This window comes from Chaetodon trifascialis (genome assembly GCF_039877785.1).
Source record: "Chaetodon trifascialis isolate fChaTrf1 chromosome 24 unlocalized genomic scaffold, fChaTrf1.hap1 SUPER_24_unloc_1, whole genome shotgun sequence".
NCBI classification, from domain to species: domain Eukaryota; kingdom Metazoa; phylum Chordata; class Actinopteri; order Chaetodontiformes; family Chaetodontidae; genus Chaetodon; species Chaetodon trifascialis.
This window is the reverse complement of record NW_027255838.1, coordinates 1,230,988-1,247,306: the sequence shown is the minus strand read 5'-3', so window position 1 is coordinate 1,247,306 and position 16,319 is coordinate 1,230,988. Positions and strand designations below refer to the sequence as shown.

Below are 16,319 nucleotides of genomic sequence, written 5' to 3'. Positions count from 1 at the left end.
TCCGCACCAATTTGCTGAAAGACAACGAGGGAGACACTCAGCTCACAAAAGAGCTGAAGACGAAAATTATGGCCTACCTCGATGAGAAATATGCTGGCCCTGACACAGATGATCTCCTTGACATGGCTACCTTCGTGGACCCTAGGTTCAAAGCCCAGTACATCAGACCAGAGAAGGTAGGGGCCATTAAAGTGAGAGCAGTGTCTGAGATCATGGATGAAGACCAAGGCCAGTCAGAGACAGGGCCTTCTGAGGGAGCAGCTGACCAAGGTGAAGCAGAAGGAGGACAAGCCAGTGGACCACCTCTGCCACTGGGTGTGAAGAAGCAACGGAAGTCATTGGGGAGCTACTTCAAAAAACAGTGTCAAGAAGAGGATGTCTTGCCTCTCACTGACAAACAACAAGTGGAGAGTGAGGTGGAAAGATACCTGATGTGCCCTGATGCAGACAGTGAGTCTGAACCTCTGGACTGGTGGAGGCTACACGAACATAACTTCCCCAGATTGTCTCTGCTTGCAAAAAAGTACTTGTGCATCCCGGCCACCAGTACCCCCTCACAAAGAATTTTTAGTACAGGGGGTAATACTGTTACATGTACCAGGGCAGCTTTAAAACCAGAGGTCAGCCAGCTGGTCTTCCTAGCACAAAACCTGGAGTGAAAACATACTTGAATTGTTGTTTCGAGTAAGAATAACTTGAAGAGTTACTTTTTCATATTTCAATGCTGGTTTTATATTTCAATGTAGCTGTACTGTATCAGGTTTGTTTTTTGTGACAGATGTAAAGTCTACCTCAGTTTTATTTTAATTTCTGCTATGTTTACACTGCACATATTTAACACACAGCTGAAGGTTCAAGTCAACAGCGTTTCCACACTTTAATGATCACAGCTTCCATCTTTAAAGGACTGGAAGTGGAAGAAGTTTACAAAGTAAATGAGGAATCTTTTCAATCATTTTCAACAAAGTTCATTGATCAATTTATTCCAATAACCTGAAAGACTGATGTGACTGAGATCCTGCACAGACTCAACTGATCTGTTCAGCAGTGTTTCTCTAACAGGAGGAGACTGTCCCTCCTACAGAGGACACAGAGACACAGAGGAACCAAACCAGGACCTGGACCAGAAGCAGAACCCAAAGCCAGGATAAAGAGGTTCAGTGAATGTGGTGTTGAAGGTGTGGAGGTGGATCAGTGAGTCAGAGGAGACTCTGTAGAAGGACAGAGTGCCAGCAGGACAGTCCACATACACTCCTACTCTGCGAGAGACAGAGGAGGAGGAGGAGGAGGAGGAGATGAATGTTTCTCTGCTCTTGTGCCAGACAGAGTAACCTTCATCATCAGAGCAGTCCAGACTCCAGGACTGATCATTCCCTCCAAACAAACACTTTTTACTGTCTCCTTTCCTTCCGATTCTTCTGTAACTCACTGACACATAAACGTCTCCTCTACACTCGACCTCCCAGTAACAGCGACCAGTCAGACCAGTTCCACACAGCAGCTGAGGCCAGTGGTCAAACCTGTCTGGATGATCAGGATATGACTGACGCTCCGTCACATACGTCATCGTCCTATTGTTGTCAGACAGTTTGATGTTTCTGTTCACTGTGTTTGTGTCCAGTTTGAGTTCACAGGAATCTGATGGAGAGAAGAAGAAGAAAACAGCTGCAGTTATTGATCGATCAGCTGTTGATTGATGGACAGTTTGACATCAGAGATGTGAATGAGTGATGTCACAGTTTGAAGATGGCTGAATGTGCTCTGCTTTGTTGTCATCAGTCAAATGAAAGACACACTTACACTTCCTCAGACCTGGTCTCAACCATCGGACTCCAGCAGGCTCCACCCTGAAAGGAGGAGGGGGGTCAGAGCAGCACCTCCTCTTTCAGCATGCAAACATGGACGTTACATCACTCTCACACACACAAACACAACATGTTGATGCGGCCTGCTTCTCCCTCTTCAGCTCTGCTCAGACACTGACAGCGACACTGATTCTCTCTCATCATTAAATCTGCCTTCATCAGCTCATTTCCTCATTTCAATCTGCTGCTGACTTCTATTCTGAGCTGCTTCACTCATTGATCGCTCTCTTGCTCTCCCACCTGTGATGATCAATAATCAGTCTGACTTTGTCTTCACTCAACAAACCAACAGAGCTTTAATCATTTATTGTTGGACACGCTTGTCTTCGTCATGTCCCATATGTGACCGTGCTTCATGTCTTCATTACAAGTGTGAAAACTGTCAATGAATTCAACATCTGAGACGAGTCATCACGACTCTGTTGTGTGGAAATCTTTTCATGTCAAACTTCACCAGAACAAGAAGAGCCACTTGATGTATGACATGGAAATATTTACAAGCCATGTTTGCTGTGAAGACCATGTTCAGTCCAATTGTTGTCCACTGATGAAGGAACAGTCCAACATTTGGTGAAAAACACTTGAATGAAGCGTCTCAGAAGTCCTGCTCTGTCCTGTGGTTGTCAGGTTCCAGCAGTTTGAACTAAATACAACTGCTTTGGACTTATTGGAAGCTTGTTTTTATGTCTTTGAGGACAAAAAGGACATTTGTCACACTGACAGACAGGTCTTTTACCATGCAGAGATCTGTCCAAACTGCATCAATGATGACCAACAGGTCATCATCATGTTTGTTCCTGGAGATGTTCTCCTTGAAATCTCCAACACAAATATGTCCTTTTCATGTTCAACCAGTGTTTATGTTGCGATCAAAGGACAAAGGTTTCCTACATGTGTGATTGTTCATGTTCACTCATATCCACCATCAAGCAAAAAGACAGACGACATGTTTCCAGCTCTTCCACCTCTTTCACACTGACTGACTGTGGCTGCAGCAGCCTCTTCATACCTGAGAGTGTCCAGTCTGCAGTGAGGATCCTCCAGTCCAGCAGACAGCAGCTTCACTCCTGAGTTTCCTGGATGATTGTAGCTCAGGTCCAGCTCTCTCAGATGGGAGGGGTTGGATCTCAGAGCTGAGGCCAGAGAAGCACAGCCTTCCTCTGTGATCAGACAGCCTGACAGCCTGAAAACACACACAACAACACACATGGAAGATCATCTGAGGGTCCTGCTGTCCGTCCAATCACTGCTCTCACAATGCAGAGATCTGATAGGCTGAGCAGCATCACGTGGGAGGAGTTACAACACATAATAATTCTCAACAGTTTCTGTGTTTCAGGTCAACGACTTCACACTTGACACTTCACTTCCTGAGGTCCTCAGCGACACCTTTGTGCTAATTAATCACGACTGAATCAGGAATAAAGTGACGCCCACTAATCAAAGTCACATGACAACAAAACATAAACGAGGATTTCCGTCATTGAGAGAAAAAATCTGCCAATCAATGAATGTCTGTGTCAAATGTGTGGACTTCTGAGGTTAAAGAAAGATGTCAACACTTTTACAACAAACTGTAACTTGATCTGACCTGAGAGTTTCCAGTGCACAGTGTGGACTCTCCAGTCCAGCACACAGCAGCTTCACTCCTGAATCCTGCAGGTTGTTGTTACTCAGGTCCAGCTCTCTCAGACTGGAGGACTGCGATCTGAGGACTGAGGACAGAGCTTCACAGCTTCTCTCTGAGAGTTTACAGACACTCAGTCTGAAGAACAAGAAGAAAAAGAGCATTTATTTCAAAATGTTGAGTTTCTTCTCAGCATGTGTTCAAATCTTTGTTGTTCCATCAGAAACATGTTGCAGATGTTCATTCATTGTCTTCATGTCTGTAGAAACACAGTCATGTGTCCTCCATGAGGGGACAGTGTCAGACCTGAATTCACTTCCTGATCTCATGTTTAAACCTGCTGGATGAAGTTTAAAGTTTCAGACTCTTGAATGTGCTGTTAGAAATAAACAGGAGGCTCTGAGAGTGACTGAGTGCTGAAACAAAGATATGAAGTGAATGATTGAAAGGATCAGCAGTTTCCTGCCAGCATTCCTCTCTCGTCTTATGTGCAGCAGCAGTCTTGATTTTCCTCTTTTATTTTTTACATTCTCCAAAGCTCTCCATGAAAACAGCCTGCCCCTCTGGACTGAAGGACAGGGGACATGATTGGTCCTTTTTGTGGTGACAAAGAGTCAAATGATGAAGCAAACGTCTCTTTTTATGGGAACGTGCACAGAGCCTGATGAAGGACTCCTGAGTTCACAGAGGAAGCTGATAACCACCATCGTGATGCCGTGACCTCTGCCTGGAGTTCATGTTTAGTTGAGGCAGCTCACACAAAGGAAGTCTGGCTTGGTCCAATTTGTTTTGTCCTTCATGCCACTGAGCTTCACATGAGACAGCCTCTGTGCTAGACTCAAACTGCTGACTCATAGTGCCTCAGGATTCATGCTTCCCATGACTCAGCACTCTGATCAACAGTAAATTCATCAGATTTAATGAGCCATGCTGCACTTTGTGAAACCTCACTGAAGAAAATATTCCTGCACAGATTTTAATTACAGGTACACAAAATATTTCTACAGCGACAAAACTTTATGACACATCACAATTTGAGGATCTTTTTTAAATTCATACATTCAGACACGTGCACACATTTTTCTGACGTGCACAGAAAAGATGATCTACAACTGCAGGCTGGGAAATTATTTCTGATCATCATTTGACAAACTCAAAATCATCAATCTCAGTCGGAGATCTGAAAATAAAGAAAACAGACTGAAAGATTCAAATCCTGACATGAGAGAGACTGTTTAAACTAAATGAATCTCTAAATGTACAGAACTAACTTCAATCTGTCAACACAAACAGTAACTTGATCTGACCTGAGAGTTTCCAGTGCACAGTGTGGACTCTCCAGTCCAGCAGACAGCAGCTTCACTTCTGAATCCTGCAGGTTGTTGTGACTCAGGTCCAGCTCTCTCAGACTGGAGGACTGGGATCTGAGGACTGAGGACAGAGCTTCACAGCTTCTCTCTGAGAGGTCACAGTCACTCAGTCTGAAGAGACACAGGAAGGAAGCAAACAGTCAGTTAGATATCAAAGTATTTATTGATGAATAAACTTCACAATCTCTGTACTTACAGAGCTTTGTTGGAGGCTTTGACCACTGGCAGCAGCCACAGAAGAGCCTCCTCTGAAGCAAAGAATTTCTTCAGGTCAAACACGCCCAGATCTTTTCCTGATGACAGTAAGACGAAGACCAGAGCTGACCACTGAGCAGGAGACAGTTTATCTGTGGAGAGACTTCCTGAACTCAGAGACTGTCGGATCTGATCCACCAGAGAACGATAATTCAGTTCATTCAGACAGTGGAACAGATTGATGCTTTTCTCTGCAGAGGGAGTCTCTTCAATCTTTTTCTTGATGTACTCGACTGTTACCTGATTGGTTTCTGAACCACTTCCTGTCTGTGTCAGCAGGCCTCGGAGGAGACTCTGATTGGTCTGCAGAGAAAGACCCAGGAGGAATCGGAGGAACAAGTCCAGGTGTCCAATTGGACTCTGTAAGGCCTTGTCCACAGCACTCTGGTAGAAGAGTGTTTCTGCAGAGTCATGGTAGGTTGTTTGTTCTTCTGACAGCAGATTGACTCCAGACTTGATGAAGGTCAGATGGACATGAAGAGCAGCCAGAAACTCCTGAACACTCAGATGGACGAAGCAGAACACCTTGTCCTGGTACAGTCCTCTCTCCTCTTTGAAGATCTGTGTGAACACTCCTGAGTACACTGAGGCTGCTCTGATATCGATGCCACACTCTGTCAGGTCTGATTGGTAGAAGATCAGGTTTCCTTTCTGCAGCTGCTCAAAAGCCAGTTTTCCCAGAGACTCAATCATCTTCCTGCTCTCTGGAGTCCACTGAGGATCTGACTCAGCTCCTCCATCATACTTGATGTTCTTCACTTTGGACTGAACCACCAGGAAGTGGATGTACATCTCAGTCAGGGTCTTGGGCAGCTGTCCTTCCTCTCTGGTCTTCATCACATCCTCCAGAACTGTAGCAGTGATCCAACAGAAGACCGGGATGTGGCACATGATGTGGAGGCTTCGTGATGTCTTGATGTGGGAGATGATTCTGTTGGCCTGCTTTTTATCTCTGAACCTCTTCCTGAAGTACTCCTCCTTCTGTTCATCAGTGAACCCTCTGACCTCTGTCACCATGTCAACACATGCAGGAGGGATCTGATTGGCTGCTGCAGGTCGTGTGGTTATCCAGAGGTGAGCAGAGGGAAGCAGATTCCTCCTGATGAGGTTTGTCAGCAGCACATCCACTGAGGTGGACTTTGAAGCATCAGTCAGGATCTTATTGTTGGTGAAGTCCAGAGGAACTCGACTCTCATCCAGACCGTGAAGGATGAACAAAACCCTGAACTCTTCAAACCTGCAGATTCCTGCTTCTTTGGTTTCAGGAAAGAAGTGATGAACAAGTTCCACCAAGCTGAACTTTTTCTCTCTCAGCACATTCAGCTCTCTGAAAGTCAATGGAAACATGAACTGTATGTCCTGGTGGGCTTTGTCTTCAGCCCAGTCCAGAGTGAACTTCTGTGTTAAGACCGTCTTCCCAATGCCAGCCACTCCCTTTGTCATCACTGTTCTGATTGGTTCATCTTGTCCAGGTGAGGCTTTAAAGATGTCTTCTTGTCTGATTGTGGTTTCTGGTCCATGTGGTTTCCTGGATGCTGTTTCAATCTGTCTGACCTCATGTTCAACATTGACCTGTCCAGTCCCTCCCTCTGTGATGAAGAGCTCTGTGTAGATCTGATTCAGGAGGGTCCGCTTTCCTGCTTTAGCGATCCCCTCAAACACACACTGGAACTTCTCCTTCAGGTTACATTTAAGTTTACGCCCACAAACACCAACAGGACTTCCTGAATGAAGACACAACAAATAAATTAGTAAGTGATTGATAAAGTTCAGATGAGAATTCAGTGTCCTTGTCTGAACATATTTTGGTCCATCTGTTGGACATCAGTGAATGTTCACTGATCCAGCAGTTAAGCCTTTAGAGAAATCCTCTTACTGCTCTGCAGACGCTCAGCCAGCTCCTCCTCCTTCATTCTCCTCAGGAAGTGCAGCGTGATCTTCACAAATGCCTCTCTGCTGCTCCTCCTTTGCTCTGCATCCTCATCCTCATCCTCCCCCTGACTCTCAAAGCATTCTGGGTAATCTGAGCTCAGAGCCGTCTTGATCTTCTTCAGCTCGTTCCTCACAAAAGAGACAATGTTCTCCTCCAGCAGCTGGAACAGAAGATGATATGAATGACACAAAGTGAAATCATGGAAGCAAACATCAGATCCATGTTGGACAGACTGACGGTCCACTGGTCTAAAAAGTGCAGCGTGGACATTATTGTGGACAGAACAGATGTGAAAGCAGCTGTTGTACATGTACAGACCAGAAATATGGAGTCCAGGTGAGTCTGATGCTGCTGGGCAGACTGACCACTGGGAACCTCTGAGCTCTCCTGGTGGACTCTGTGGAGGAATCATGAAGAATTAGCTCACATCATGTCCGTCCACACAGAGACAAACACCAGCTGAAGGTCCTTTTAGCTAAAGTGTTAATTCCAACATTGAATCAGATGGTTTCCACTGACATTAAAGTGTTGCTCGTACTGCTGATCCCACCGTGAATCAACAGTCCAGCCTGCATTTCTGTGCAGCTTTCACTTTACTGTGTTGGTTGAGCAACTTGTCTGCTTGAGTCCCTCCAGTTCTTATTGAGCCCTATAATACTGTGGACAGCATCACACAGCTCACACAAGCTAACTGGATGCTACCTGTCCAGCACAAACTGGCAGTGAGTCCCAATAAAGTGAGTGAAACCTGAACAAAGCAAAGAGAGAAGCAGAGAATACTGGATCAAAGCAAAGCTGAGGCTGATTTCACATCCAGCTGTGTTTCTCATGAAAGCTGGAACGTTCTTCTCTGGACGACATGACAGCAGCTGCAGCTGTTTCTCATACAACTTGTTCTGGCTCTTTCTTTTATTCTTGGACAACATGTCTTTCTTCTTGTCCACTTGTTGGACACACAACACATCTTTGAGCTTTGTGTCCTCTCTGAGCTCCTGCAGCCTTTAGTTACCCATAACACCCTTCTCTGCATCAGACGTTTTCACAGAGGCACAACTCCAGCCTGATGTGAGGCGCCATGATGCCGCCGTCAGTGTTGTTCTTGACTTTGTGAATCCATCAGCAGCATCAGTCACAAACAGACTGTGTGTTTCCTCACACTCTCTGTGTTGCTTCACTCTGTGTTTCACAGCAGCTGATCTCAGTCCAGCAGAGGCCTGTACCATAAAGCTGGATTACGGCTTAGCAAGAGAACTTCAGGCTTAACCCTGGCTTTTCGGTACCATAAAGGTGGCTTACTTTCTATCGGGCTACGTTGCCGTGGTAACCTATGCTGAACACCTAACCTGCTCCGGAGCAGGATCAGTTCAGGATAAGAGCTCAGCAGGTATAAAAGCCCCACCTACTGACCAATCAGTTCTCTTGGAAAATGGCCTGTCCGTTTGATGAGAACCCAGTGGATCTTGGTGCACAGCTTGTGTGAAGAGCACTCAGGCGCGAGAGAATATTTAGAGATCGCTGTAATCCGTTCGAATTGTCTGAACAATCACTGTGCGAAAGGTACAGGTTTTCAGGAGAGGGGTTACAAAACATCTGTCAGCTGCTGGAGCCTTACATCAGTAATGTAACGCACCGCAACCACACGCTGACAGTCCCGCAGACAGTGTGCATTGCACTGAGGTTTTTTGCCACAGGTAATATATTTCTTAGTGATGTTTGTAATTATTATGATGTCTTTAAATCCCTTGTTGGATGGGTTACAAGCAAGCCACAGATAAAATGCCATTAATCAATTATTTGTTTAAGTAAATCATGGATTGATTGATTCATTCATTCATAGGTACTTTTATGTATTCTGTTGGCGATGCCGAAAACCACAGTATGTAGAGCTATTCATAAAGTCGCGGGGGCCCTGACTGAGCTTGTCGATGCATTCGTGGTGTTTCCCGGCCACCTGCCCACGCAATGCATCAAAGAGGGCTTTTATGACATTGCAGGTAAGCAAGGTTGATGTGTAATTTGCATAATGTAGACTAAGCCCTGGGATGTTTGCCGTTGTATATTGTATTGTATATAGCCTCCAACATGTAGGCCTACATATACATATGCTACATGTATAAGATATAGTAAGCGTACTGACCACTTTGAAGTATATTTTTATACTTATGTTTGATTTGCTCCCATGTTCTCTTTGCTCCACTCGGGCTGCATCTGAAATAATAAGGCTACGATCACATGCCATGACGAAAAATTTCATACACACATACATTTATGGAACACACAAATGTTACTGTAGTCAGATATACAAGTGCAGTCATAGTGGGGAAGTAATATTATAATGGCACTAACTTACGCATTGACACAGTTGGCGATTTTTTGCCAGCAATCCGTGCGCTGTTTGGCAGCTGCAACTGTGTTGCTTTTTGCCTGGATTATTGATTTGTATTCCTCGGATTTATTAATTATTATTGTTTGCTCCTCCGTAGTGAAACATGCGGCTCGGGCTGATTTTTCCATGTTTGCGATTGGTCGCATGCAGCAAACTCCGCCCTTTTTATGTGAGCGCGCACAGATCTAGATTGGACAAGCCTGAATTGAATTAGTGAGTTGATAGCCGGCTTTATGGTACCGAAAATCCGGAGGGCGGATGTCTCGTTAAGTGAAGCCCGATAAGTAAGAGGAAGCCCGGCTAGGTTAATCAAGCTTTATGGTACAGGCCTCTGTTATCACTGACATGTTTGTGTTTGTGTTGTCAAATGACTGAAAAGCACAACATGTTGATTTGATGGAGGGACTCAGTGGAGGGCTGCACAGTGGCGCAGCAGGTAGTGCGTGTGCCTCACAGCAAGAAGGTTGCCGGTCCGATCCCCGGGTCAGGCGGGGTCTTTCTGTGTGAAGTTTGCATGTTCTTCCCGTGCATGCGTGGGTTCTCTCCGGGTACTCTGGCTTCCTCCCACAGACCAAAAACATGCTCATTAGGTTAATTGATGACTCTTAAATTGTCCGTAGGTGTGAGTGTGAATGTGAATGGTTGTTTGTCCTTGCATGTGGCCCTGCAATCGGCTGGCGACCGGTTCAGGGTGTACCCCGCCTCTCGCCCATTGTAGCTGGGATAGGCTCCAGCCCCCCCGCAACCCCGAAAGGGATAGGAGGTATAGATAATGGATGGATAGAACTCAGGCTGAATCCCATTTCACCCCTTGGCCCTCCCCCTTGGCCCTACCCCTCCGTTTTGCGCGTTCATGTGGAGGGGTAGGGGTGTCCCAATTCCCATTATGACGGAGGGGTAGGGGGAAGTGGTAGGGCTATGTACCCCTCCAAACGGAGATTTTTCCGAGGCACACTCCAAACGGAGGGGTACGACAGATTTCTCAGAATGCCTTGCAAGACCGGTATTTTCTCCATGAATAAAGTTTTAAAATGTACGAAAACCACTTTATTGTCTATTTTAATGTTGTTTCAATGTGTAGTGGTCATTTTCCTCGTAAAAAACCCCCCGAAAAAAATCGATAGTCGAGGCTTCAGTTACGTGGTTACCGTTGCCAGGCTGAATGCCACTAGCGGTGCTCTGTGGGCAGCCCTGATGATAATCTACAGCGATAACGTTATCAATAATAACTTTGGCAACCTCGCTGCTGGTATTCAGTTACATTGATAGCGTTGTGGGATACAACATGCAGGAATGTCATACACAAATCGAATGTGACGGTAGCATTAGCTTGTCGCATCTGCCTACGTAAGAGGCAGCGGCGACTACTGATGATGTCCGCGATTGTCGAAGGGGTGTCCCAATTCGGAGGGGTTGACTTTCGGCCCTACCCCTTGGCAATCCGTTTCAAGGGGCAAGGGACAAGGGATAGGGCTAAGGGGTAGGGGTAGAAAAGAGAAATGGGATTCACCCTCAGTGGAATCAGGGTTAGCCTTCGTTAGCATCTGTTAGCCTCAATCAAGTCACTGTTTCATACTCATGCTCTCATCAGTCAGAACGTGTGTGTGGAGGAAATGTTCAACTGGAGTCAAGAGCTGAAGACTGGTTATACTGGGCAGCTTCCACATGTGAGGATAGAAACGAATGAGAAGAAGAACGACGCTGAAAATAAAGGTCAAATTGTCCAACAGGATTTTAACACTGAGAACAACTTACTGTCTGTCAGAGACATGTTGTTGTTTAAAGTCAATGAGGTGACCCATTGACTTGTCACTCCTGAAGGACACACAGCTGGGTCCAGGTCCGGGTCCAGCAGGTCCAGGTCCAGATCCAGCAGAGTCTGGTGGGCCCTGCTGCTCTGGCCTTCAACACAACACACACAGAGCTTTGAGTGTGAATAATGATGGTGGACAGATTCCAGTGCTCTGATATGGAGACGAGTCCTGGACAGTCAGAGATCCTCGTCTCACCTCTGAGCTTCGGTCTGGACGTCATCGTCCCCACACGGACTGGTTTTAGAGGGAAGGACTCCCTCCTCTCTGTCCTCACACCGATTCATGCTGCTGAACTCACGTCAGCTCACACACACTTTGATCTGGAGAGGAAACACAAATCATTCATGTGCATATCAGCTGAAATCATCCTTTCATGGTTTCTCCTGTCCAAATATCAGCTGCTCCTCCTCTGATTGGCTGTTATCTCGTCTCTCATATCAGTGTCAGCTGAATGCAGTCAGACAGCAGTGTGAGGCCAAGCTGCTGTACTTCTATCAGTCCACTAGATGGCGCCATGAAGCTGCAGTGAAGTGAACACACACTTAATGCCTGGATGAGCGTTGACGTCCACTGACACACACTGACTGAATCTGACAGGAAGCTTCAGTTTGTGGAATATTCAGTAAATTCAACATGACTGAAAGTTTCTTTACGCCTCAATGATCCTCGATCATCGATAAGTGAAGGAAAAGTCAAATATTTACACAGGAGAAACAGAAAATAGCACAAATATTCAAGTAAAGTAATAAAGTACTTACAGACTGTACTAAACTACATTAGTTGAGTAAATGGTGACTTTCCACCACTGAGAGATCCTTTCAAAATAAAAGCCTGTCTCAATCAAGCCCTCTCAGATCATATTAAAAAAGGAATCTTTGATTTGATTCTTGATCACATTGAAGCACAAAGTGAGAAAAAGCAGCGACACTCGTTGCTGTTGGAGGAGAGTTCAGAGCTCTGACAGCTCATTTAGTGACAGTTACAGACTGAACTGAGAAATAAAAGCTTTTCAGCTCCTCACAGCCTCTGAATGCTCCTTCCTGCTGTCTCCACATCAACTATTGAGGATCGGCTTGCTCTGCTTCTGCTCTTATTCCAGCATTTACACTCACAAACATCCACACAACATGGCCGATGTTTTTAACGGAGCTGCTTTCACCTCCTTCGTCCAGAGTTCACAGTTAAACTCAGAGTTTGGAGAAACGATGGACGGAGCTGCTGATCGATGCCGTTTGTGCTGAAGCTAAGCTAACGACAGCTTGAGTGAAAAACACCTGAAACGAGTTAATTTACCTTCAGCTGGAGCTTCAGAGGAGAAAACAAACTGCGACACACCGAAGAGAGAAAGTGAAAGTAAAGTTCAGACAGGAAGGAGCAGAGAGAGAGAGAGAGAGAGAGAGAGAGAGAGAGAGAGAGAGAGAGAGAGAGAGACATGAGTCCAGCTGAGGACAGAAAACTTTGAGCCTCCGTCAAGTGAGAGTAAATCAGGCAGGAAATGAGGACGTGAGACAAACTAACGGACTGTCCTCACTGTTGTCAGACACAGAAACAGTCTCATGTCCTTCACAAAGAGCTTTAATCTCCTTTATCTCATCAATTTATCTTTAATCCTCAGAGAAAAAAACAAAAAGCACATTTTATGACTGAAAACCTTTATTTCAAATGTGCATCAATGACAGGAAACAGGAAGCAGAAAGTCTGAACGGCTCCAGCTTTTTATTCTGCCTTTTATTCACATTTCTATATTTCTGAGGGAGAAGTACTCACATCAACATTGTACTGCAGTACAAGTACAGAAGGAGCCTACTTAAAGAACAAAGTAATAGTACTGGTTCTGCAGAATGGATCATCTCACAGTACTTTTATACTGCAGTTTCATTTGTAATTTTACTTCATCGTTAATTATCTGATCATATTTTGAGAAATAATGTGAATCTCCAAAGTAACTGAAGCTTTAGAAGAAATGCAATGCAGAGCAGAAGAAAGTAGCAGGAAGTACAAATACTAAAGTAAAGTACAAGTACCTTACAATTCTTAACCCCCTCCGCTCCACTTCACAGACTACATTCACCTCCCCTCACGTCACTCTACAGGAGCCACCCCCAAGTCCCCCCCAGCCTCTCCATAACAGCCAACCAGGTGAGGAAGGAGCTCAGGAGGATGAAGGTGAGGAAAGCTACAGGCCCGGATGGCATCAGCTCCAGACTGTTCAGGGACTGCAGAGATCAGCTCTGCAGGGTCCTCCTGCACATCTTCAACACGAGCCTCAGTCTGGAGAGAGTTCCTGCCCTTTGGAAAACTTCCTGTGTAGGTCCTTTTCCAAAGATTGTGCAACCCAAGGAGCCCAACCACTTCAGGACCTTAACCTTCCACCTGATGAAGACCTTGGAGAGGATTATACTGAACCACCTCCGTCACCTGGTGGGCAGCAAGCTGGACCCCTACAGTTAGCATACGGTGTGGAGGATGCAGTCATCTACCTGCTCCATCGACCCATCTGGAGCACACTGGAAGCATGATGAAGGTCATATTCTACGACTTCTCCAGAGCTTTCAACACAATCCAACCATCACTGCTCAGGGGCAAACTGGGAGGAGCTGGTGTAGACTGCCACCTGGCTGCATGGACCATTAACTACCCCACCAACAGACCACAGTATGTGAGGCTTCATGAGTGTGTGTCCAATTAGGTAATTTGCAGCACAGGGGCACCAGTCTGCATCCAGTCTGCAAGAAGGAAACTGCCACAGGTCCTTCATCCAACATCTGTCAGACTGTTTCACTCCAGCATCATGTCATGTCGCTCTTTGTTGATGCTTCTTTCTTTCTCAACTCTACATCATTAACCTGTTTTTGATTTGCACTACTGTTCAAGGCTAACATCTGCTCTAATGCTAATATCTACTCTAATCCTAACATTTACTCTAATGCTAACATCTGCTCTAATGCTAATATCTACTCTAATGCTAACATCTGCTCTAATGCTAACATCTGCTCTAATGCTAATATTTGCTCTAATGCTAACATCTGCTCTAATGCTAACATCTGCTCTAATGCTAATATCTACTCTAATGCTAACATCTGCTCTAATGCTAACATCTGCTCTAATGCTAACATCTGCTCTAATGCTAATATCTACTCTAATGCTAACATCTGCTCTAATGCTAACATCTGCTCTAATGCTAACCTCTGCTCACATTTGTCCATCTCACCTGGTGCAGTTTCTACATTTCTTAGTTGTATGTTTCTCTCAGCTGTGCAGTCATACCATTTATGATCCAAACTGGGAAATGTATTTTAATAAACTGTTTATATTGTGCAAATACACAGACCCAGTATTTCCCAAGTGAAGTAGTATTTTCCTATGGTGTAATACAACACGTCATGTCAGTAGTTAGTTTTTCTCAATCATACTACGAGCAACACTTTTTTATGGCAGTAGGATTCTTTGGCATTTATGTTTTTAACAATCTGCACAAAGGTACAAAGTCATATTTGTTTTTTCTATTCTGTATCTTGTAAACTTCTTTATTTTTATTTTCACCTTTTCATGCTACTGTACTTGCTTTCCTGTTTGCTGTAACAATTTAGTGTCCCCTGTGTGGGATCAATAAAGTCTTATCTTATCTTATCTTATCTTATCTTATCTTATCTTACTTAAGTGCAGTACATTACTGAACTTATTCTTACTTATGACACATTTTTGCAATAAAATGCAAAAATAAGAAAAGTTTCAGTTGTTCTGTTTCCGTTAGACAACAAAAAAGAACTTAAAAAACTTTATTGCTGATATCGACTGAAACACACAAATGATGAAACAGCGCCATCAAGTGACGAGTCAAAGAAACAGCAACAAAGAGAAAAGAGGAGAATGAAATGGCTGCGAAGAGAAAGAAAGTCGAAAGAAAGAAGTCAAATGATGACTGAAAAGAAAGATGAGTGAAGGAGGCCGAGCGTAAATGTACAGAGACAGCAAAGAGTTTTCACAGTTTTCCTGAAAATGAAAGTTCGAGTTCAAGAAAGCAGCAGAAACCAGAAACTAGAACTCATCTGTAACTGTGAGAGGACACAAAGAGAACCATGAAAACAACGAAGAAACAGCTCACACACACTTTGATCTGGAGAGGAAACCCAAATCATCAGATCAATTGAGAAATAAAAGCTTTCAGCTCCTCACAGCCTCTGAACGCTCCTTCCTGCTGTCTCCACATCAACTATTGAGGATCAGCTCGCTCTGCTTCTGCTCTTATTCCAGCGTTTACACTCACAAACATCCACACAACATGGCCGATGTTTTTAACGGAGCTGCTTTCACCTCCTTCGTCCAGAGTTCACAGTTAAACTCAGAGTTTGGAGAAACGATGGACGGAGCTGCAGATCGATGCTGTTTGTGCTGAAGCTAAGCTAACGACAGCTTGAGTGAAAAACACCTGAAACGAGTTACTTTACCTTCAGCTGGAGCTTCAGAGGAGAAAACAAACTGCGACACACCGAAGACAGAAAGTGAAAGTAAAGTTCAGACAGGAAGGAGCAGAGAGAGAGAGAGAGAGAGAGAGAGAGAGAGAGAGAGAGAGTGAGCGAGCGAGTGAGAGAGAGAGAGAGAGAGAGAGAGAGAGAGAGAGAGAGAGAGAGAGAGAGAGAGTGAGTGAGTGAGTGAGTGAGAGAGAGAGAGAGAGACACACACACACACACACACACACACACACACACACACACACACACACACACACACACACACTGTTACGGACGCGAGACACAGAAAGGCCAGGACCCAATATGCAGTGACAAGAAGCTTGTTGATTTTAATGTCCAAACACAAAGTAACAAATATTACAACAAAAAGCTCAGCTAGAGTACGTACAGCAGAAAATCCACCTGCAAACAGGAACAACACTAGAAGACAGCGATACTAATAACTCGTAAATTCAATAGCTAGAGACCACGCTCAGAGAGACACAAGCAACTGGACGAAGTAATCATCTGGCGACGAAGGAAGAGCGGAGCCGGCTTAAGAAGCCGCACACTGATGAGCGCTGATGCGGCTCAGGTGTATGGCAAGCCTATGGCAAG

At 44.9% G+C, this 16,319-nt stretch overlaps 1 protein-coding gene across 1 annotated transcript; it reads right to left on the bottom strand.

Moving 5' to 3' along the window:
- Positions 1-844: 844 nt before the first annotated feature.
- LOC139328096 (NLR family CARD domain-containing protein 3-like) lies at positions 845-15,744 on the bottom strand. Its single transcript, XM_070958191.1, has 12 exons — positions 15,699-15,744; positions 12,544-12,574; positions 11,446-11,570; positions 11,192-11,338; positions 7,369-7,447; positions 6,994-7,210; positions 5,059-6,841; positions 4,800-4,973; positions 3,457-3,630; positions 2,875-3,048; positions 1,801-1,847; positions 845-1,638 (listed from the first exon to the last, which is right to left on the bottom strand). Exons 3-12 carry the CDS (start codon positions 11,532-11,534, stop codon positions 1,079-1,081), a joined length of 3,444 nt encoding a protein of 1,147 aa, XP_070814292.1. The 5' UTR covers positions 11,535-11,570; positions 12,544-12,574; positions 15,699-15,744; the 3' UTR covers positions 845-1,078.
- Between the last annotated feature and the right edge of the window lie 575 nt (positions 15,745-16,319).